The sequence below is a fragment of the Phoxinus phoxinus genome (genome assembly GCF_949152265.1).
Source record: "Phoxinus phoxinus genome assembly, chromosome: 5".
NCBI classification, from domain to species: domain Eukaryota; kingdom Metazoa; phylum Chordata; class Actinopteri; order Cypriniformes; family Leuciscidae; genus Phoxinus; species Phoxinus phoxinus.
Window position 1 is genome coordinate 16,437,580 of NC_136880.1, and position 23,912 is coordinate 16,461,491.

Sequence of the window (23,912 nt, forward strand, 5' to 3'; positions counted from 1 at the left end):
GCACTAAGCAAAGGGATAATTTGCCCGAAAATGTAAATTTGCTGTTAATTTACAGGCATCTCTGTAATAAATTTATGAAGCTAAAATTTGGGCCACCCTAAACCCATCCAAGATGTAGGTGACTTTTTCGTCAGTTGAACAGTAAAGAAGATTTTTAGCTGAAATTGTGGTCTTTGATGATTCATATAATGCAAGTCAATGCCTACAGTCAGTTAGAGAGTAAACATTTTTTTTTTTACAAAAACTGTCACCTACATATTGACGAGTTGCACCTCCAAGATCCTGAGTCCTGATTGATAGTTATTTTATAATGTAGATCAGTTAAGGGATAAACGTAAATTATTGAAATATTAATTTAAATTAAGAAATTAAATTCCTGTTAAAATTAAGAATCCTTCAGAATCCTTACGAAATCCTTCAGAAATCATTCTAATATGTTGATTTGGTACTCAAGTAACATTTCTTATTATTATCATCATTGTTGAAAACGGTTGTGGTTGCTTAACATTTTTGTAGAAATGGTGATCATTTTTGTCATGATTGTTTGATAAATAGAAAGCTCAATGAACAGCATTTACTAAATATAAATCTTTTGTAACACTAGAAATGTCATTGACTGAAAATTTTGATCGGTTTAAATTTTGATGAATAAAAGTATTATTTTATCTCTTTTTTGATCTTACCACAAATGCTTGAATGGTATAACTTAGTTGTTTCCACAAAAATTTGAAGCAGCACAACTGTTTTCAGTAACAGTAACTACAGTAACTAATGTATTGTTCATTGTTAGTTCATGGTAATTCATATTAAATGTTAACAAATGAAACCTTAGTGTAAAGTGATGGACTGCAGGAGGCCTTATCTAGTTTAAGCTAACGCTAGACTTACCGCAACTAACATTGCCACAGTTAAAACTTACAACAGTAAAAATTAAAGCAGTTAAAATTCATCAATTACATATAATTACAATCGTCGGGATCTGGATCGTCTTTGTGTTAGCATGCCCTCTGATAACATAAAAGTTAAGAGTTAGCTAACATTACGATTCAATACCGATCTAAGGAGCAATAAAAACTTCAAACCTTAAGTTTAAAATTTAAGCTAACGAGTACACAATATAATCAATAAGAAATTAAATAATAAAACAGTTTGACCACACTGTGTCACTTACCTTGGTGAAGTGTTTGTAGTAGGATACCGAGTACCGACTGTGGCTGCCCCCTCTCAAAAACTCCAGAAAAAAAAATGTTTTGCGCGCTCGTTTCCACGGATACGGCCCGAATCTGTTTTGCGAGTGTTGTTCCCGCCCACTGAAACCGGTCCCAGGCTGGATCCGTTTTAGAGCAGTGAAACGGAGGTGACTGTGACGCGGATTTGCCGGTTTAAAGACGGATCCGGCTCGCAGTCACCTGCTGTCTGGGTCACTTCCTGTTACATAAGTACATAACAATGTAGCAAATTAGGTAGCAAACTATGGTCTTCATTGGTTGCCCGTGACCAATGTCTACTACTCCCTGTATTTCATGTTGTCGACATGTCAAAAAGTTTTCTGCTTTCTGCACTGCAAAAGCAAACCCAAAAAAGGATGATACGGAAAAACGTAGTCCATTGTTCCTGTTCATATGACTGTTTATCATACCGTATCTGACAAATGAGAGCAGAGTAGACCAATCACAACAGACTGAGCCATCTGATCAATCAGAGCAGAGCAGGCCAATCACAACAGACTGAGCCATCTGACCAATCAGAGCAGAGCAGGCCAATCATAACAGACTGGGCCATCTGACCAATCAGAGCAGAGCAGACCAATCACAACAGACTGGTCAATCTGACCAATAAGAGCAGAGTAGACCAATCACAACAGACTGAGCCATCTGACCAATCAGAGCAGAGTAGACCAATCACAACAGACCGGGCCATCTGACCAATCAGAGCAGAGTAGACCAATCAAAACAGACTGGGCCATATGACCAATCAGACCAGAGTAGACCAATCACAACAGACTGGGCCATATGGCCAAGTAGAGCAGAGTAGACCAATCCCAACAAACTGGGCCATCTGACTAATCAGAGCAGAGTAGACCAATCAAAACAGACTGAGCCATCTGACCAATCAGAGCAGAGTAGACCAATCACAACAGACTGGGCCATATGGCCAATAAGAGCAGAGTAGACCAATCCCAACAAACTGGGCCATCTGACCAATCAGAGCAGACTAGACCAATCCCAACAAACTGGGCCATCTGACCAATCAGAGCAGACTAGACCAATCAAAACAGAATGGGCCATCTGACCAATCAGAGCAGAGTAGACCAATCACAACAGACTGGGCCATATGACCAATCAGAGCAGAGTAGACCAATCATAACAGACTGAGCCATCTGACCAATTAGAGCAGAGTAGACCAATCACAACAGACTGGGCCATCTGATCAATCAGAGCAGAGTAGACCAATCACATCAGACTGGGTCATCTGACCAATCAAGAGCAGAGTAGACCAATCACAACAGACTGGGCCCTCTGACAAATCAGAGCAGAGTAGACCAATCACAACAGACTGGGCCATCTGACCAATCAGAGCAGAGTAGACCAATCACAACAGACTGGGCCATCTGACCAATCAGTGCAGAGTAGACCAATCATAACAGACTGGGTCATCTGACCAATCAGAGCAGAGTAGACCAATCACATCAGACTGGGTCATCTGACCAATCAGAGCAGAGTAGACCAATCACAACAGACTGGGCCATCTGACCAATCAGAGCAGAGTAGACCAATCACATCAGACTGGGTCATCTGACCAATCAGAGCAGAGTAGACCAATCACAACAGACCGGGTCATCTGACCAATCAGAGCAGAGTAGACCAATCACAACAGACTGGGCCATCTGACCAATCAGAGCAGAGTAGACCAATCACATCAGACTGGGTCATCTGACCAATCAAGAGCAGAGTAGACCAATCACAACAGACTGGGCCCTCTGACAAATCAGAGCAGAGTAGACCAATCACAACAGACTAGGCCATCTGACCAATCAGAGCAGAGTAGACCAATCACAACAGACTGGGCCATCTGACCAATCAGTGCAGAGTAGACCAATCATAACAGACTGGGCCATCTGACAAATCAGAGCAGAGTAGACCAATCACATCAGACTGGGTCATCTGACCAATCAGAGCAGAGTAGACCAATCACAACAGACAGGGCCATCTGACCAAACAGAGCAGAGTAGACCAATCACATCAGACTGGGTCATCTGACCAATCAGAGCAGAGTAGACCAATCACAACAGACTGGGCCATCTGACCAATCAGAGCAGAGTAGACCAATCACAACAGACTGGGCCATCTGACCAATCAGTGCAGAGTAGACCAATCACAACAGACTGGGTCATCTGACCAATCAGAGCAGAGTAGACCCATCACATCAGACTGGGTCATCTGACCAATCAAGAGCAGAGTAGACCAATCACATCAGACTGGGTCATCTGACCAATCAGAGCAGAGTAGACCAATCACAACAGACTGGGCCATCTGACCAATCAGAGCAGAGTAGACCAATCACATCAGACTGGGTCATCTGACCAATCAAGAGCAGAGTAGACCAATCACAACAGACTGGGCCCTCTGACAAATCAGAGCAGAGTAGACCAATCACAACAGACTAGGCCATCTGACCAATCAGAGCAGAGTAGACCAATCACAACAGACTGGGCCATCTGACCAATCAGTGCAGAGTAGACCAATCATAACAGACTGGGCCATCTGACAAATCAGAGCAGAGTAGACCAATCACATCAGACTGGGTCATCTGACCAATCAGAGCAGAGTAGACCAATCACAACAGACAGGGCCATCTGACCAAACAGAGCAGAGTAGACCAATCACATCAGACTGGGTCATCTGACCAATCAGAGCAGAGTAGACCAATCACAACAGACTGGGCCATCTGACCAATCAGAGCAGAGTAGACCAATCACAACAGACTGGGCCATCTGACCAATCAGTGCAGAGTAGACCAATCACAACAGACTGGGTCATCTGACCAATCAGAGCAGAGTAGACCCATCACATCAGACTGGGTCATCTGACCAATCAAGAGCAGAGTAGACCAATCACATCAGACTGGGTCATCTGACCAATCAGAGCAGAGTAGACCAATCACAACAGACTGGGCCATCTGACCAATCAGAGCAGAGCAGACCAATCACATCAGACTGGGTCATCTGACCAATCAGAGCAGAGTAGGCAATCATAAAGGTGTTTTTTAGAGCGACTGAATCTTCAAATAAACTGTTTTCAGAACCAAACTTTTGAATAGTAGTGTGAAGTGTCTGTGTTTCCAGTCGCTAGCTTTTAAAAGGTTTCTGTGTGTATTTTTTTAAACACTTCTACATAGTATGTTTTCACTAATTTACAAAAAAGCCTTGTAGCGACAATGGTTGGTAAATTTTTTAATTTAGATTGAACACGAATTAAAACAACACGCATTGGCCATGTGACCAGCCTCAAAGACATTCCGAACATTCCAACCCCCTTTTTCACTTCCTCTCTGCAAGAGAGAAAGCCATGTGACAAACACACACCCATGTGGCAAACACACACAAGTTCTCTAAATTCATCATATAAAATGGCCACAATGTTAATGTACATTTACCTAAGTGTGAAAGCTTCTAATATGCAAATCCTATGTAGTGTGTATTGTTCATTAAAGGGGTCATGACATGAGAAACCAAATTTGCCTTGATCTTTTGGTATATAAGAGGTCTTTGTACTATTAAAATGTCCTGCAAGTTTCATAGCTTAAGACGTCCTCCCCATTATAAACGAATCATTTATTTAATCAAGCTCTAAATACAGCTCGTTCTGGATTCATGGTAAGAAGTGACGTCACGGTACGAAGTGACGTACCAGCGTTTGCATATGACCGCCTCCGTCACAAGACAACTACGCTTTAAGTGCAAGACAACTACGCTCATTTCGTATCATTGTCGCGCCCGCGCGCCGCGCGCCTCACAAGTGTTCAGTCGACGGACAGCGAGTGGGTCTGTGTACAGGGAAATTACGACGCCGCAGATGTGCTGTTCCTGGCTGTGGACAAACAACATCTGTGAATACGCTGCAGAAAGATCCAGTCGTCAGGGGAAAATGGATGCACTTTATTTTTTGCGGACGTCTCAGTCACGGCAGTGTTAGTTTAAGCGTTTGTTCTATACATTTTAAGGATGACTGTTTTGAGCTTTGCCAGAAAACTGTTGCTCAAAGATAAGTCCGTGCCGACTATTCTGGGCTCAACATCGACGACGCAAACTGTAAGTAATGTATTTAAAACTTTAAACTACTTTTTAAATACGCTGAAAGATCCAGTCGTCAGGGAAAAATGGATGCACTTTATTTTTTGCGGACGTCCCAGTCACGGCAGTGTTCTATACATTTAAGGATGACTGTTTTGAGGAAAAAATCCCAATATGATGCTTGGCTTTGCCAGAAAACTGTTGCTCAAAGATAAGTCCGTGCCGACTATTCTGGGCTCAATAACGACGACGCAAACTTACTTTTTACCATGGCTTATATAAACACATTTGTATAAGAGAATCTTGAAAATATGTCGCCTTTCTAGTAGGCCTACATGTGATAGAAAATCAAAAATGTTGCCTTTATCAATGCTGCATCTTCAAAGATGGCCTGTGCATGCATTTTTGTCCGTGGCACACCCTATCATTTCATTGGAATTAGTTAAATAATGTTAAACTGTTAGCAAATTAAGCTATAGGATAATTATGCAACAATAATCCGTTTTCAAGTGTCTCGGGTTAATTTTTTTTTATTAATTCAAAATAGTTTCACTTTCCATGTGGACACGGGCTGATCCAGTCTTCGTTGTTGTGGTGATGCTTCATTTTGTGGTGATTCCTCATCTGATTCCGGCTCAAACATAATAAGGTTTTATCATTGCAAGAGCCATCGCTTCGCATGCATCACCCGCTATTAAACAGTTGCGCCGAATCCGCAAACCTTCTGGCTGGGGGCGTTAATAATTGATGCATAGGCACTGACGTTAGCCAATCATAACAGTGGGCGTTAACACTGAACTCTTAAAGGGGAAACACCCCCCAAAACAGACTGTTTGAATCAGATGATGAGAAACAGGGTGGGAAAAGGTCATAAATCACTACATTTTAAAAGTTTTTTGTAAAAAAAACTATAGTAATACTATAATTGCACCTAAGGGAACATAATAATAAAATAAAAAAAACCATGTCATGACCCCTTTAATGCTTAAGACTTGATGTTCACTTGACACACTCATGTGTTGCATGTTTAGTTTTTTTAAACCCCAATCTTCGTGGCCCACTGGTTAATTTACATCACATTTAACTAATGTTGTGTTATAAGAATTAGTATTGTATGTTATAAGAATCTTGAAGGGTCTTTTCTGAAAATCCCTTCAAATTACTTATTCAAATTCTCTGTCCTGGACACAAAGAGCCATAACATCTTCCTCCAAAAGGAGCACTTCTATTGGCTCACACCCCCCCAGAGGGCAGGACAGTTTCACACTTAAATAGCAAAGGAGCCCTACTGTTCCCTCTCTATTGCCCTTGCTCTGGTTCCAACATCTTGACGTGCCGAACGGGACGCCTTCTGAACATGAGGCCGCAGGCCTACAGCAAGGCATCTCCATTCCCTGCCACCCAACTGCAGATGAAAACTGCAGCAGCTCCATTATTGAATGGGCAACCATTAGTTCTTCAACCTCCAGCAACACCCAACTTCAGACACCTTTTGAAAGGAGCGCGCCCAGCCCACGTGCTCCGGGAGACGCATCAAATTCAAGGAATGACATTTACACACGCATACAGAGAGAGCATGGTGCAAGTATTATTTCTTTCCAGATTTAATTGCTTAAAGACTGCTTATCCCTGTTTTAAATGAATTGATTTCCTTGGTGTTCTCAAAGGTTGACTGTATATGAGGTTTGCGATATTTGATATCATTTAGAGAATGATATCCAATCTTCTTTAGCTTTAATTCACTTCCATTTTCCCCTGCGCAACTCCATGTCGTTATCCGTTTGTCTTATGTGTTTACGTAACGTTACCCTGTGTAAATACCTGTATCACGTGTTTAGATGTAGAATTATGTATTCATTAGCTTCGTCTCATTAAAATACAAATATGATTTGATTAAACTGTCTCAAGCTCACATTACATCGTCCCTGAAAATGTCTGATCTTAAGCTACAACGCTTTATAAATTTTATAAGGATAGGAGTCGTCATTCTTCTGGCCAGAGGATGATCTCTTCTGTGTTTATAAAATCGATGATCCTATTGAGAATTAATACAAACGCCCGTTCGCTGGACGAACGGATCTAACTTAATTCCAATCAGAATTATCTTATAATCGATCTGTAATTGGACTATTGATATATTAATGAAGAACCATAGTGCACTATGATCATTCATATATACAATTGATCCATTATCAGTTTCGATAGTTTAACGTAACTGTAATATGCAAGATATCTTAATCATATTCCTGATTAAAATATAACTAATTCCCCACATAGTTAAATGACTTTAGAGCCATTTTAAATGCGGTTACAGCCTGAAAGTAGGAAAAACATTCAGATTCAGTCACTCGAGTAGTTTAGGACCACTTACTTGTTTGGCAGTTTTGAGGGCCAGGGCCCCAGCAGGAGCCATTGTGACAGCTTGGGTCACACTTATTACCTGCGGGAGGTAGAGCAGAGCATTCTTAAAGGTAGGGTAGGTCAGAATTGTCTAAAAAAACTTTTATTCAAATTTGTTTAAACTGTCTTTATATACCAATGCATAATTAAAATGCAAGTACTCTGAAATAGAGAGTATAAAAAACTGAGTGACTCTAGTGTATTAAATCTTCAATAAACACAGCTCATTAATTCCATTCACTCCCACCTAAAAACGGGTGCGCGACTGCGCGCACGTGGGCAGAGCCAGTAATAGCGGCGGTAATCATGGCGACGGAGAGTGACAGTCGCGCAAGCCAATCACTTGTTTCGGCCCGGTAGGAATTAATGAGCTGTGTTTTTTTTGAAGATTAAATACACTATAGTCACTCAATTTGTATACTCTCTTTTTCAAAGTACTTACATTTTAATTATCTATTGGTATATAAAGACAGTTTAAGCCAATTTGAAAAAAAAGTTCTTCAGACAATTCTTACCTACCCAACCTTTAACCAATGTGCAAAATTAATTAGTACCATTTAATATGCGTGTATATATTTAAAAAATATTAATAATCTTGAGGGACTTACAGAATCTTGGCAAGTTTGGTTTCGGCTCTAGAATTTCAGGCTGGCTCTTCATGTTGAGAATATCAGTCCACTGGATGGTCTCCACGTTACATAAATGACTGTTACCGGTAAATTTGATTCCACCCTTCAGTATTTCTAAGAATGAAAATTAAAGTGTTTAAACAATGCGTTAATGCACTGTATGACAAACTTCACTAAAGAGTGAAGTTGAAATTTAGATCTGTTATTGTTTTCCAAATAAAACTTTCAGCACTAGGCATGGAGATTAATGAATGTTATTCCCTCCACAAAACACACGTGCGAAAGACACAGGTCAGTTAGAAAGCGTGTGTTATTCTCATTTGGAAGAAGAAAAAAAAACGAGGACAAAGAACACTTTTATATAACCACCACATACCAGTTAAGCTAGTCAGTGGTAACTGGTTCACGCCTTGTCCGATGCTGTTGTTGGAGTTTAGGAGGACGGCCAAGGCAAATCTGTCATCATAAAGGGAGTGGCCACGGATGATGCGCAGATTCTCAAGGGGGATGCTGGGAGCCGAGTTGATCCCAATAAGAACATACCCACCAACTTCTTGGATGCTCTTAAAATCATAAACAATAAACATAAAACTCACTAACATCCAACACTAGTACTATATAAAGAGTTGTTATACTGCATAATTTAAATATTGTTGAGGCATCTGTCATGAAATACAACATATAATAAAACATTGGTATATGGATGACTTACAACAACCACACAGTAAGATAGCAGTAACATAGCATTGGACGTAGCGTTTGTAAACAAACAACAGTTCTCAGCTCCACACATACATGAACCCAGTCCAACCCCTCCCACTCCCAAAAACCTTCTCTCCTCCTTCTCTCCACTAACCGAGGAAGAAGTTTCTAAACTTCTCCTCTCCTGTCATCCCACCACCTGCCCTCTAGATCCCATCCCCTCACACCTTCTACAAGCCATCTCTCCCACACTTCTACCAGCACTCACACACATCATCAACTCATCGCTCCACACAGGCACTTTTCCTACAGCATTCAAGCAGGCTCGGGTAACTCCACAGCTTAAGAAACCAACATTAAACACATCACTCTTAGAGAATTACAGACCTGTCTCTCTCCTACCATTCATCGCGAAAACACTTGAACGAGTTGCCTTCAACCAAGTATCATCTTTCCTCTCTCTGACCAACCAATTTGATGTAAACCAATCTGGCTTCAAGAAAGGGCATTCAACCGAAACTGCATTGCTGTCAGTCACAGAAGCCCTACGGATCGCAAAAGCTGCCTCCAAATCATCAGTTCTCATTCTCCTGGATCTGTCTGCTGCCTTCAACACTGAATCATCAGATTCTTCCTTCCACCCTCTCATCACTGGGCATCACAGGTACTCCTCTCCACTGGTTTGAGTCCTATCTCACAGGTAGGCAGGGCCGGATTAAGAGTTCAGAGGCCCCTGGGCACAATGACTTGTAACTATCCCTTTAAGGACAAGCGGCTGCAAGTTTACTATTAGGGCTACTGTCTCTTTAAAGTCCCTGTAAAGGTAATTCTAAAAAAAAATTCTAAACACATTATACATGTTAGAAATGTATTGCTAAAATATATTACAAAGACTGTGAACTGCGAAGTACTGAATTGTGGAGTTAGACCGTTAAACAGTTTTTCACCATTGCTATTTTCCGGATTTTTTGGGCGGGGCTAAAACGGGGGCTCGATGACGCACTGGAGCCCCTGAGCTCCTGGACACGCCCCTACTTGATGACGCACTGGAGCCCCTGATGCTGGCCGCGGCGCTCCCTAACAATATAAATATAGCACATTCGCATCAGTTTGCCGCTCAATCGCGAGTTACTGTCAGTCAGTACTATTATTAGTTACTACAGCCTACAGTTTGCTAGTTAGCTATCCCTTCGTCACAGAAATGCGTACTACCTGGATGCGATCATGTACGAAACAGATCGGTGTCCTTATTTAAATTTCCTATAAACGATCACATCAAGAAGAGGTGGATTAATTTTGTGAAGAGCCACCTTGATGGAGAGCTGAGGATCACCACCAAAACCAGCCTCTGTAGTGATCATTTTACACGGGATAGTTTTATAAACTTTCGTCGGAGACAACTGGGATGCTCTGATAATCCGCTGTTACTGGTGAATGTGGCCGAACCGACTATCTCCCGCCTCGGCCTTCATCCTCCCGTCGCGCAGACACCTGGTGCCATCCTCGGCAGTGCGTGCCCACCAATGAGGGTAAGCTGCCTTGTGTGCTTATGTTATAATTATAAACCTAATAAGCTGCTAGGAGCATCCATTCCGGCTGTAGCGGTGACAGTTGAGTGTGGCGACGGCAGCTTCCCCGCGAGTGGGCGTGGTTTCAGCGCAGCCAGCGGACACGCCCCCAGCGTTTGAGAGCAGAGACCACTGCTCATTTTTTCAAGATTTTGATAGCTTATTTTATGTTCTTGCCGGCTTTTTTATCATTCAAATTTGGCTGGGTGGCTAATAACACATTTTTCTGTGATATGACAAACTCAGAACACATACTTAATTTTGACTTTACAGGGACTTTAAGATCTGCCCGCGACGAGTCTAATATACACGCATTTGACAAGCAGATTTGTTTCTTATTTTTTTCTACTGATCTTTCACTTTAGACATAACCAACTTTGTTTATGTAAACCTTGTGTGTATTTGACAGTATTAGAGCAATAAGACTCGAAAGATAACTTAGTCCAGTAACAGGCGCTGTTATACAGGCTTTTAGTGCATGTGCGCGTCGGGGTGTAACGCTATTGCGCTCAGAAAAGCCTCCGTTAGAACAGCACATCAGCAGCGAATGACATGTTTAACCGGCAAGGCTTTAAAGCACATGCAAATAATACATTTTTATAAACTACAGTGTCCCGTTCCTCTGCATTTCATGTGAATATACGTCGCGCTGTACAGTAGCCTATGTTGAGACGGAGGCGCCAGAACTGCAAACTGATAGAATGCACGATCCTACGATATTTCTTCAAAAGCAGATCAACACTCAGCTCTACCTCTCATTTCAACCTGATGATCCCACAGTAGCTGCACGTATCTCAAGCTGCCTGGCGGACATCTCGGCATGGATGAAGGAACATCACCTGCAGCTCAACCTGGCAAAGACTGAGCTTCTCGTCCTCCCTGCCAATTCGTCTCTACAGCACGACTTCACTATCCAGCTAGATTCAACTTTAATCACCCCATCAAGGTCGGTCAGAAACCTTGGAGTAACATTTGATGAGCATCTGACCTTCACAGATCACATCACAAAGACAGCTCGATCATGCAGGTTTGCACTGCACAACATCAGGAAGATCAGGCCTTTCCTAACTGATCATGCAACACAACTTCTCACCCAGGCCTTGGTTATCTCTAGGCTTGATTACTGCAATGCTCTTCTGGCCGGTCTTCTGGCCGGTCTTCTTTGAGCACTTCTTGCGTTATTTTTGCCTCTTCACGGTGACTCGCTTGCTGTAGTCCTCAGTTGTAAGTCGCTTTGGATAAAAGCGTCTGCTAAATGACTAAATGTAAATGTAAATGTAATATATATCATACCCTGAGAAAAGACAAGTCATGGTTTTCTGTCATATATGAGATTTCCAGGTTTTCCAGAACCACGGTGCAGTTGCTGTACATTTTTACCAGGATCTCATAATGGACATCCACTGTTCCCAGGAGCGCCAGTTTGATGTTGGTTCCCTGACACACTTAAACACACACAGAGAGAGAAAGAACAATTAAATCCTTTGTGGGAAAAAGCATAATAAAACTCAAATTCCAATAAAAGCAAAAATGCTTTTGGTTTCTTTTTGCAATTTGTTTATCCATTAAACCTCCCAACCAAATTATTTGGAATCAGTTTTATTCATTCAATAATACAGTACGACATGGTGTCAGTAAGATATTCCGCTAAGATAAGACCGCTCTGAAGCAGAGGAGTCTCAAGAGAAGCCATACTGGTATATTTGTCTGTTTATATGAAAAATCAGGTACATTTAGCAATATAGCGGGTGAATTATGTATTCTTGAGCAGCAAATCGGCATATTAAAATTATTTCTGAAGGATGATCAACTTTGCCATCAAAGGAATTAAGTATACAGGTCCTTCTCAAAAAATTAGCATATTGTGATAAAGTTCATTAATGTCCATAATGTAATGATAAAAATTAAAATTTCATATATTTTAAATTCATTGCACACCAACTGAAATATTTCAGGTCTTTTATTGTTTTAATACTGATGATTTTGGCATACAGCTCATGAAAACCCAAAATTCCTATCTCCAAAAATTAGCATATAATGAAAAGGTTCTCTACACGAGCTATTAACCTAATCATCTGAATCAACTAATTAACTCTAAACACCTGCAAAAGATTCCTGAGGCTTTTAAAATCTCCCAGCCTGGTTCATTACTCAAAACCGCAATCATGGGTAAGACTGCCGACCTGACTGCTGTCCAGAAGGCCATCATTGACACCAAGCAAGAGGGTAAGACAGAAAGACAGAAAGACTGAACGAATAGGCTGTTCCCAGAGTGCTGTATCAAGGCACCTCAGTGGGAAGTCTGTGGGAAGGAAAAAGTGTGGCAAAAAACGCTGCACAACGAGAAGAGGTGACCGGACCCTGAGGAAGATTGTGGAGAAGGACCGATTCCAGACCTTGGGGGACCTGCGGAAGCAGTGGACTGAGTCTGGAGTAGAAACACCGTGCACAGGCGTGTGCAGGAAATGGGCTACAGGTGCTGCATTCCCCAGGTCAAGCCACTTTTGATCCAGAAACAGCGAAGAGAAACAGCACTGGACTGTTGCTCAGTGGTCCAAAGTACTTTTTTCGGATGAAAGCAAATTTTGCATGTCATTCGGAAATCAAGGTGCCCGAGTCTGGAGGAAGACTGGGGAGAAGGAAATGCCAAAATGCCTGAAGTCCAGTGTCAAGTACCCACAGTCAGTGATGGTCTGGGGTGCCATGTCAGCTGCTGCTGTTGGTCCACTGTATTTTATCAAGGGCAGGGTCAATGCAGCTAGCTATCAGGAGATTTTGGAGCACTTCATGCTTCCATCTGCTGAAAAGCTTTATGGAGATGAAGATTTCATTTTTCAGCACGACCTGGCACCTGCTCACAGTGCCAAAACCACTGGTAAATGGTTTACTGACCATGGTATTACTTTGCTCAATTGGCCTGCCAACTCTCCTGACCTGAACCCCATAGAGAATCTGTGGGATATTATGAAGAGAAAGTTGAGAGACGCAAGACCCAACACTCTGGATGAGCTTAAGGCCGCTATCGAAGCATCCTGGGCCTCCATAACACCTCAGCAGTGCCACAGGCTGATTGCCTCCATGCCACGCCGCATTGAAGCAGTCATTTCTGCAAAAGGATTCTCAGCCAAGTATTGAGTGCATAACTGAACATAATTATTTGAAGGTTGACTTTTTTTTGTATGAAAAACTCTTTTCTTTTTTTGGTCTGAAGAAATATGCTATTTTTTGGAGATAGGAATTTTGGGTTTTCATGAGCTGTATGTCAAAATCATCAGTATTAAAAGAATAAAAGACCTGAAATATTTCAGTTGGTGTGCAATGAATCTAAAATATATGAAAGTTTAATTTGTATCATTACATTATGGACAATAATGTACTTTATTACAATATGCTATTTTTTTTAGAAGGACCTGTAGCCTATTTATATATTTTAAAAACATTAAAATTTCAAAAACAGTTATTTTATTTGTAATAATATTTCACAATATTACTGTATTTCTTTTTTTTTTATCAAATCCATGCAGTCTTGGTGAGCATAGAAAGCTTTATACACTGCGCTTTAACAACAATCACAGTCTTGAGCCTTCTTGTTTATTTCACATTTGTGGAATTTTTGCGCATTTTGCAATGCAAATTTGTCCCAATTACACAAATTAGATGGAGTGTGTCCGTAGACTGCAATTTGCAGGTCAAACCACAGGTTTTCACTTGAATTCAGGTCTAGGCTCTGGCCAAGCCATTTCCAAAATCTTTATTAAATACAAAGAGCCAGAGCCAATCTGAGGCATGGCGTCTTTCGCAGCTATTGAACCAATCAGAATTCAGTGTAGGTGGGCTTGGTTTAAGTGCTCTGAGTGGCAATGGAAAGACTCTGCGGTGGGCCAAGATAAAGTGCTACGAGAAATTACTCTTTCTCACACACTCATCTGGGAAAAAATGACTGCTACATTTACACATTCTGGTCTATATTGCTGCAGAGACACCATTATGAGCTCTGATTCTGAAAAAGGCAGCAATCAAAACAGATAAAACTGTGAGGCGTCAATGATTAATGACCACATTTGTATCAACAACCCCTGTTTTGCACCACAAGATATCCCCAATGAGACCAACATCTCGGCAGTTTCCACTAATAGATGCATCAGACTGTAAAATTGTGAATAATTGCATTACCGCAGAAGTAATAATTAAGTTATTGTGCAACAGAAGACAGATCCAGTCATTTCAAAAGAGACTTCCTAAGACATCACTTGATTAGCTGGAAAGGGTGATGGGAATTCCCACTCATTTAAAAATAAATTAGCATTCAAAACATTAGATAAGACAAATATGACAGAAATAAATATATACAAAACAATGAATCAACAGTCATCCTTGAATCCTTTCTCTATCTCCTCCTTAATTCTTTCATTACTTCATCCTCGATATTTCTATCACTATACAATTAATTTGGTCATTTTCTTCAACTGTGGTGGTGGGGACTTAAAAATGGGTCGCTAGACTAGTTCACCAAAAAAAATTCTGTCATCATTTGGGAAATAAAAGAAGATCTATTGAGGGTGAGAAAATGACTAAGGCCCTGTTTACACGAGAACGCTCGCGGGTCAAAACGTAAAAATATTTTATCGGATGTGCCTTTCGTCTACACGGCGACGGCGTTTTTGGGGCTTAAAAACACAAGTGAAACCACCCTCCAGAGTGGAAATCTTAAAAACGCTTCACCATCTCGTTCCAGTCTAAAGGGTAAAAACGGTAAAAACGCAAAAGTCTGCTAGACAGTGAAGGCGTCGCGTACGCGTTTACGTCACAGGTATGCGCCAGTACAGGAAAATAACAAAACATTATCAAACTAATATAGCATTAATTTAATTGATAAAAAAAAGCGACACGCGAAGAGCACCGAGGGTTAAGGCAGCAGCTTTACCGTATTAAACATGAAAAACTGTCAGCGTCTCTTTCACTTTCAGTGCTTCACGTTGCCACCTAGCCGCCTGAAGCACACTACATCGAATTTCACACACTTTTGCGTCACCATATGCACGCAGATTTTCCCCCCATAACGCTCGTCTAAACGCAGAATAAAAAGTGATAACGCAACGCCACTTTTGTATTTTCTCTTCAGATCGTTTCCGTGTAAACATAGCCTAAGAATTTAAATTTCCTTTTTAAGGAAAATTAAAATGAAATTTTCTGTTTAAAAAAATTAATTCTGTAATACTCACCATCTGAACACAAAATAAAGTATTTTGAGAATGTCAGTAACCAGACAGTTGATGTACCCCATTGACTTCCATAGTATGCAAATAAAATACTATGGGGCCCATCAACTGTTTGGTTATTCTTCAAAATATCTTCTTTTATGAAGAAAGAAATTCATACTTGAGGGTGAGTAAATGACTTTCAGACTTTCAAAAAATGATTTACATTTTTGGGTGAACTATCTCTTTAAGGTAGCAAACTACAGGGTAAAACAATGTTAAACAATTGTGCAAAGCAAAGTAAAAGATCATGTTTCAAATCAAACTGTATGGTACTTTAGTGCAAACTCATCTGTTGTTTGGTAGAAGCTAAAGAAATTTGGCAGAATTGAAAAAAAAATATATATATATATATCTTAAAACCTGTGAACAAAAAGTGAAATAAAATACAGCTTAGACCATGGCTTCATGATTTGATGGGGGGGCTAATTAAAATTGTGATTCAAAATGTGATCAACATATATTATTATTCATAATTATTATATTTTAATACTTTTCAATGTGGATTTTAAAGACGCTGGGTGCTGTGCTGGGTCACCACATGATGTTCAAGGTCAACTCTGGGTCCTGAACCAAAACCAGTTGAGAACCACTGCACTAGTTAGGCACATATGGTGCAATGTCAGTGGTAGAAAGGCTTGTTGTGTGAGTGGCAATTCAGTTCTTTAATAAGCTTATATAACAGAGAGGCCAAACAACTCAACTAGCCTCAGGTCAAAGTTGTTTCTAGATTTAGGATAAGCTAGACTCCACTTTCAAGATAACGTGTGTTGAGACAGTTTGAGACAAGGAGACCAGGAGCTGAAGAATGGAGTCACTTTATAGTCACACAAGTGCAAAAAGCCTCTCCCTATAAACACTGAACGCATGAACTGCACAACACATTTACAGAAACCCCTCCTCCAAGTCTTCTTAGCAAAACTAGTATTGTATCGTGAGATGAGGTGTTGACATGTGGCAGATTTATCACGGAGGACACTCGCTATTGTTGGGTTGTTGGGTCGCATTCTTTAACGTGTCTGTTCTTGAAGGAAAAGCTAAAACCTGTAAACAACTGAACGACTGAAGTCTCAAATTTCATCTTGCTTAAAAAGGATTTAAAGTGAAAGTTCACCCAAGCATAAAAATTCTGTTGTAATTTACTCAACCTCATGTCATTCTTTCTTCTGCAGAACACAGACATTTTGAAGAAATGCTTTTAAACCATAAAATGAAAGTCAGTGGGGTCCGAAACAACATTGGAACCCTTTGACTTTCATGGTATGGACATATTTGTTTTCTAAGGGTGCTCCAAAGAGGATTTTTGGGGCCAATCACGATCACAGGATGCAGTATTGGCTGATTTTTTTATCATGTAGCGGTATTTATAGGGATGCTCCGATCAAGATTTTCACAGGCATTAATTCATTAAAGGGATGGTTAGGAGTAAAATCAACCTTGGGTCCTTTGCACCAGGACTTCGAGCCAAACACCCCCCCAGAAGCTTTTTTCCCTTGGTCGAACATTATAAGTTAGAGCTTATTCAGAGATATCAGCCGAATGGCTTAGTGCCGGCGCTAATGGATCCGAATGTTGTATCTTGTAAATTACCCCACTAATAACGGTACCAAACTTCTACAGTAGTACAAATTAGAGCTTAGATTCTCTCCCCGAGCCCGAGCCCGAACTTGACACGACCCGGCCCGATATTTCCCGCCACTATCCTCGGGCCGGGTCGGGCCGGGCCCTTGATAAAAGCACGTAACGTGTCATGCGCAGCGTCTCCTTCACTCGCACGCATCACACCGGGACTGCTGTGCTGTATTGTGTAGCTCAAGTGCAAGCTTGAAGATGTAAATAAAAACAGGAGAATTAACTTTGAGCAAGTTTGGTGGAAAGTCGTAGGTATGGAACCATTTAAACAATTCGTGGGCAGTGACAACATGTGTGTTGGCTTTGTCGAGTGCATTGTGTGTGCGCTGCTCGCCTATGACAGCAGCGCCGAACGAGAGAGAGCAGAGGACGCTCTGAAACCAGCAACTGTGGACGCAATTTTGCTTAAAAAATATTCTATATTCTAAAACCTTGTTGAATTATATTAGAGTAGTAGGTCCAAAGTTCATTCTTGTTCATTTTCTGTGTTCATTATTGTTCACGTTTTTTTTTTACGTTTCCACTTGCGATCCATTCCATAAAATAATGAATAAACAAACAACGCAGTTTACATGCGTCGTCCTTGTTGCATTATTCATTAAGATAATTCTAAACAGATTTCTGTAACGTTAGTTCAAATAACTCAGAATTTTAGTTGAGAACGTCAGTTATAACGGCACACGTATTAAACAAATGGTCGGGTTTAAATCGGGCTCGGGCTCATAATCACAGTTAATGTGTCGGGCTGGGCCGGGCTCGGACACAACGTGCACGGGCTCGGGTAGGGTCGGGCTTGATTTTTTGGGCCCGATCTAAGCTCTAGTACAAATAGGTTCTGTACTCATAAAACGAGGCATTGGAAAGTTTGTAAGTACATCAGGAGTTTATTTAAATAACACTTTCCTGATGGCTTATGCTAACGCTAACCCGGACGTCGAGGTCACTTCTGTGATTTGGGAAAAGCCTGTAAAAGTCCTGTCAGAAAGCGATGCATAAAGATGTAGTGTAACGACGGCCAGTTCCAGGAATGCACTAATATTTTGTTGGTAGTACCAGTTTGCAACAATTATTAGGTAACACCATGTTGTCAACACTTCGGAAAAAATAATAATTCGTCGTTACACTACATCCTTATGCATCGCTTTCTGCCAGGACTTTTATGTGCTTTTCCCAAATCACAGAAGTGACGTCGACGTCCATGTTAGCGGTAGCATGAGCCGTCAGGCAATTGTTATTTAAATAAACTCATGATGTACTTACAAACTTTACAATGCCTCGTTTTATGAGTACAGAACCTATTTTTACTACTGTAGAAGTTTGGTCCATCCCTTTAATACAAACAGCAAGGATGTTGACAGTAAAGACTTTTGTAATGTTACAAAAGAGCGAAAGGCCAGTAGTTCTGAAGAACAGAAGAGGGCTTCTGTTATAAGAAACAGCTCAGTAGGAAAAACTGAGTGAGACAACAGGTTCCCTGTGCTCTGCTATACACTCATCGCAATGAAACTCATCGTTTCATAGCGCAGAGTAAAGCCATCAACCCATCGCCTACACACCGGACAAGATAAATTCATAAACAGTGTCTTTAACAGTGTTATCTAGGATGGCCGATATGGAGTTACTCATTTCCTGCGTCAGGCCCAGGCAGAATGAAGGCCTTCTAGAGCCGATGGCTTTGGTTGGTTTCACTGATGTTGCATAAAACACATGACTCTATGGGACAGGATGTTTTCCATGAACATAGATGACACTGTATCATGTGATGAAGAAATGATGAGCATAGGTAACGTCACTTGTTTCGTTGTTAAAGATTGAGTTAGCTCACTTCCTTCTCGCAATCCTTCTGGCCTAGTGCCATAATAAGGTGAGGCTTTACCTAGGCTTGCTCAACTTCAGTCGGTCGATAGTGTTCCTCTCTGCATATGACGTAACTGTTTGAGTGTTACTTTTTGCCCCTGGCTGTAGGTGTGCTGGACATCCTTCATACTGTGTGTTAAGTGTTCCCATGCATCCGCACTACAGGGTTAACACCAAGAAGAACCTTAGTCATGCACAATTTGTTGCAATATACGGAAGAAAATGTAATTTACTGTATGCTCACACATTATAAATGATCTTTCTTGAAGAGGGTGTGAGCGTGTTTTGTTTCTTTTGCATGTGACTACAAAATTCTTCAGAAAAGGCTTTTGAAAATGTTTGGGTGGTTAGTATGACACAATTTCTGTTTAAAAATGGCAGCTGTCATCTGAGATTATATCCCCCTTCCTCAATGACTGAGCAAAAACATAGAGAAATCGCATAGGTACTATACGTTTGGTTAGTATGAATGAAATTCGAACGTATACTACTGCATATCCGCCATGTTGTTATTGTCATGTGACCTACTAATAGTGACCTAGAACAGTAAAGTGTCAATCAGATGTACACTTCAGAATCTCGCCGGAAGTAGGTGGCATGAAATAAAAGCTGCGATAGTCTTTTCTTTCCTGTTGTGAGGTATATCGGAGTAAAACGGCTTCTTTAACAAGAAAAAAGTTTTGGGCGGGACTTGATTTTGTTCATGGGAAATTGATTGGATGGTTGTGGTTTGCTATTGGTCGATCTTATGTGAGTGACAGGTTGCCCCGCCCTCATGCCAGTAAACACATCATCAGAGAAGAGAAGAGATGAGCCGCAAGAGGGAGGGGAAGTTATTTTGATTCAAGATTACATGAGAATTTTTGTTGTTGTTGTTTTTGTTGACGGGATAAATTATAAATAATTTATAATCAATACTGCAATATTCCATAAAAGACAAGAATTGACGATTGTGACTTTAAATTTGCACCAAACTACTGAATGCATCTTTAAGAGACAATAATAATTTGTACTAAAATCATTTCTAAATGGAACAGATAATTTTCCGTTTGTGTCATTACCTGGAATGGCATTAGCTGTTCAAGTCAAGTAATTGAGTTACATGAAAATAAATCCACTGTTATGAGGAAACAGTAATGTTCGATGATTTCTAATGTAATTATATAAGTCATTATTTATTCTTTGAATAAATCCAAAAGCGTCATAAGCTGCATAACACGGGTTCGCTCATTCAGTAGTATTCATGCGGCACAAGTGAAAGTGATGTCGAAGTGTCATTGAACATCATTGCAACGATCATTAATCGTCATTGATAATACAAGGTATAATGGTAATGTTTTTTTGGCTGGCCACTTGTGATCGAAAACGCATCATAATACCATATGATAACAGGGCGTCTCGCTCGTTTTCCGGGATACTGTATATAATTTGTGGGCGTCAGGGAGCCGCTATCAATACGCTGTAGACTCCCGACTCTTCCGGGAGAGCTCGAAGTCCTCAGCAACTTACACACACAGGCCTACTTTTTACACTACAATACATTTTAGCATTACAGGAAAGAAGGTTACGAGAGCTGAGAGAAAACGAGTGGGCAAAATGGGCAAAACTGTGGTCACTTTGCCATTTTCCCCTAGCCCTACTCTGCAATAAAAGAGTCTACAACACCATTTGCTGGATAACCCACACATTTCACACATCATTCCAGCCGGAAAGAGGCAGCTGCATTTCGGGAATCCCCCGTTGCCCTGAACCTTTTCCACAAACTACAGACCAGCACACAATGAATCTGAGAGGTGACAGCTAAACACCAACTACAGATGTATCTTTAGGACAAAAACTCTTATCGAGCATATTTATGAACATCAATATGTATGAATATGTTTATTCCGCTGCCCTAACAACCTAGATTTGTGTATGATTGTAACAGATGTTCAGGCACACAGAACAAGATGTGATGTTTTTGATTAGGAGCGTGAGTGTCCGAGGGGACGGAGCTCTGATTTAAAGAGTGAGAGTGCATTGGAGAGCACAGGGATGAGCTTCCTGTGTGCTGCTCCCAACCGTTACTCATCATTCACTCACTGTAGCACTGCATTTCACATTACGGCACACGTGGTTTTGTTCACTCAGATTGAGAATGACTCTCTACAAGAGACTGATGCAGAAGATGGGCTACTCACGCTAACCGGAAAGATTCCCGAGGTACACGCTGTGTTTCGCAATAGCAAAAAGTGTATTTTTGGCAAGCCTCTGAACTGTGACCAATCAGTTTTTTTTTCCACTCAGAAATCCAAAGGGGTTTGGATGACACATTAAGGAGTCATGTTTAAAATGCTGCCAACAATGGCAGTAAACCCTGTTTCAAAGTCGATGCTAAATCGTCGGATAAAGGATATTTTGTGTTACATGCACATGTCCCCCATGGAAACGTCAATGTACTCAGACGTGTTCCTGGCCTCAGTCGTGAGGGCAAATGTTTCTCTTTCCGTCTCCACTATCTGTCACTTCCTATATGTCTCATATTATGAATTTGCAGACGCCATAATTATGTGTTGAGGTTAAAGGGCAAGTCTTTGTATTAGTGTTCATTTAATTTAGTACATTTTGTGTTCGTCTTGGTACTGTCAAATGTCTTTTTTAGTTTTTATCAGCTTTACTTGACTGATCCTGGTTCTCTTACGCGAGATACTCTCGTACTGCGTAGTAAAACTACGCTTAGGGGAAAATCCTTTTCCACGAGAATACTGAAGCCAAAAATTATCCTTAATTTTGTATAAATGTAAAACGCGTTGCCGCAGCATACAGACACAGGCGAGGCAGCTCGGGCGCCGATTGGCTGCTGTGCGGGCAACTCCTATCGAGCGAGACCTAGAGTGAGGTCACACCCAATGAGGGTGCTTCGCGCCCTTCTGCGTCACGTCCCGCCAAAACGGGCGTGGCTTAGGGCTATAAATTGCGCTCGCATGCTCAACTCTCTGATTTTTAATCCTTCAGCGAAGACATCACATCGCTGGATCCGAGGAGAAGCCGCGCCGTCGAAGAAGCATCTCAGCGGGACGAGTCGAGAAGCTGCTGGCCGCGCCGCCTTCATCGCCTTCCTGCTGCGCTATCCAGCGCCTATATCCTTTTTGAATTACTCTAGTGTGTGCTCGCCGGCGCGACACACACTCCATCTAAAAGAGTCGCGTCTTTTAAAGATGCCTTCCTGCGGCTCGTGCAGAGCCACACTCAGCGACGGGGACCGCCAATTTACCTGCGTTTCCTGCCTGGGTGAGCAACACGCAGCTCTCGCGCTCGCTGACGGCGGCTGCCCTCACTGTGAGCTGTTGCCTTTAGCGACTCTGCGGACTCGCTTGGCATCATTTCAAGAGCCTGCGTTCACCGCTGTAGTGCCGCGCCGTAAAAAGCGCCGTGCTCAGCGAATCCCGGAACCTTCTCCCAGCCGCCAAAGCTCGCCGGTGCGCCCGCGAGCTACGTCACCGGCTTCATCATCGTCGATCCCCGAAAGACAGCGGCCGCAGTCTGCCGCCGCTTCTGTCGCTGACTCGGACGAAGTCGACGCGATGCTGCAAGATGTGGATTCCTGCTCTATCCTGGCGTCAGGCAGTGAGGATTGGGCGAGTTCTGAGGATCTCGCGCCTCCTGCCCGTGCTTCGACGGGAAAGAGAGCTAGTATCGAGGCGGAGCTAGTTCGTATACTCACTCAGGCCACGGCGTGCCTTGACTGGGTTTCGCCTGAGCAACCCGCCCACAACCGACTGGACGGCTACTTCCTGCCCGGGGAGCGCTCTTCACCTGCATCCAATCTTCACGAAGAAGTCGCTAGGGCTTGGAGCTCCCCGTTTTCGACCAGGACAAGGTCTTCTGTTTCTCTGGCGTTTGCCAAGACGACGACGCCAAGAACAGAGGATACCTCTCCCTGCCGCCGGTCGAAGAGCCTATTGCAGCGCACTTATGCCCGCCCTCCGCTGGACGGCGTGCTAAGATGGCGCTGCCCTCAAAGGCTTGCCGCATGACGTCATCCCTGCTCCACCACTCTTTTGCCGCTAACGGACAGGCTGCGTCAGCGCTGCACACCATGGCCACGCTCCAGATCTACCAGGCTGATCTCCTCCGCAAGCTGGACGAGAAAGGACCTGACGTGATCTGTGTGGCGGACGTGAGGAGCGCTACGGACCTCGCTCTCCGCGCTTCTAAGTCTGCAGCACAGGCCATAGGACGGAGCATGGCCGCGCTCACCGTGTCTAAGAGACATCTCTGGCTGACGCTCTCTGACATACCGGATGCGGAGCGCACCGCGTTTCTCGATGCGTCGCTTTCCCCTGCTGGCCTCTTCGGAACCTCGGTCAAAGATTTCACCGACAGGTACGCTGAGATGCAGAAAGCGACACAGGATATGAAGCACTTCCTCCCGAAGCGCTCCAACTCTGCAGCAGGCCGTGCGAAACCGTCTGCTCAGAGCTCACAGCCTAAGCCTCCGCCCAACGCCTCTTCTCAACGCCGCCAGACACAGAGCTCGAGACCGCGCTCTCGATCTTCCAGCCGCCGCCCCGCGCCGCGTGGCCCACAGCCG

The 23,912-nt window shown here is 42.4% G+C and overlaps 1 protein-coding gene across 3 annotated transcripts in view; it reads right to left on the reverse strand.

Annotated features, from left to right (window-relative positions):
* The window catches only part of LOC306999550 (epidermal growth factor receptor-like), a 69,781-nt gene that overhangs the window by 17,972 nt on the left and 27,897 nt on the right, over positions 1-23,912 (reverse strand). For all 3 annotated transcript variants that reach the window (XM_079614299.1, XM_079614300.1, XM_079614298.1), the window contains exons 2-5: positions 11,886-12,037; positions 8,699-8,885; positions 8,302-8,436; positions 7,665-7,733 (exon numbers count right to left, since the gene is read on the reverse strand). In XM_079614299.1, the coding sequence (XP_079470425.1) occupies positions 7,665-7,733; positions 8,302-8,436; positions 8,699-8,885; positions 11,886-12,037 (543 nt within the window). The remainder of the gene's footprint in view (positions 1-7,664; positions 7,734-8,301; positions 8,437-8,698; positions 8,886-11,885; positions 12,038-23,912) is intronic.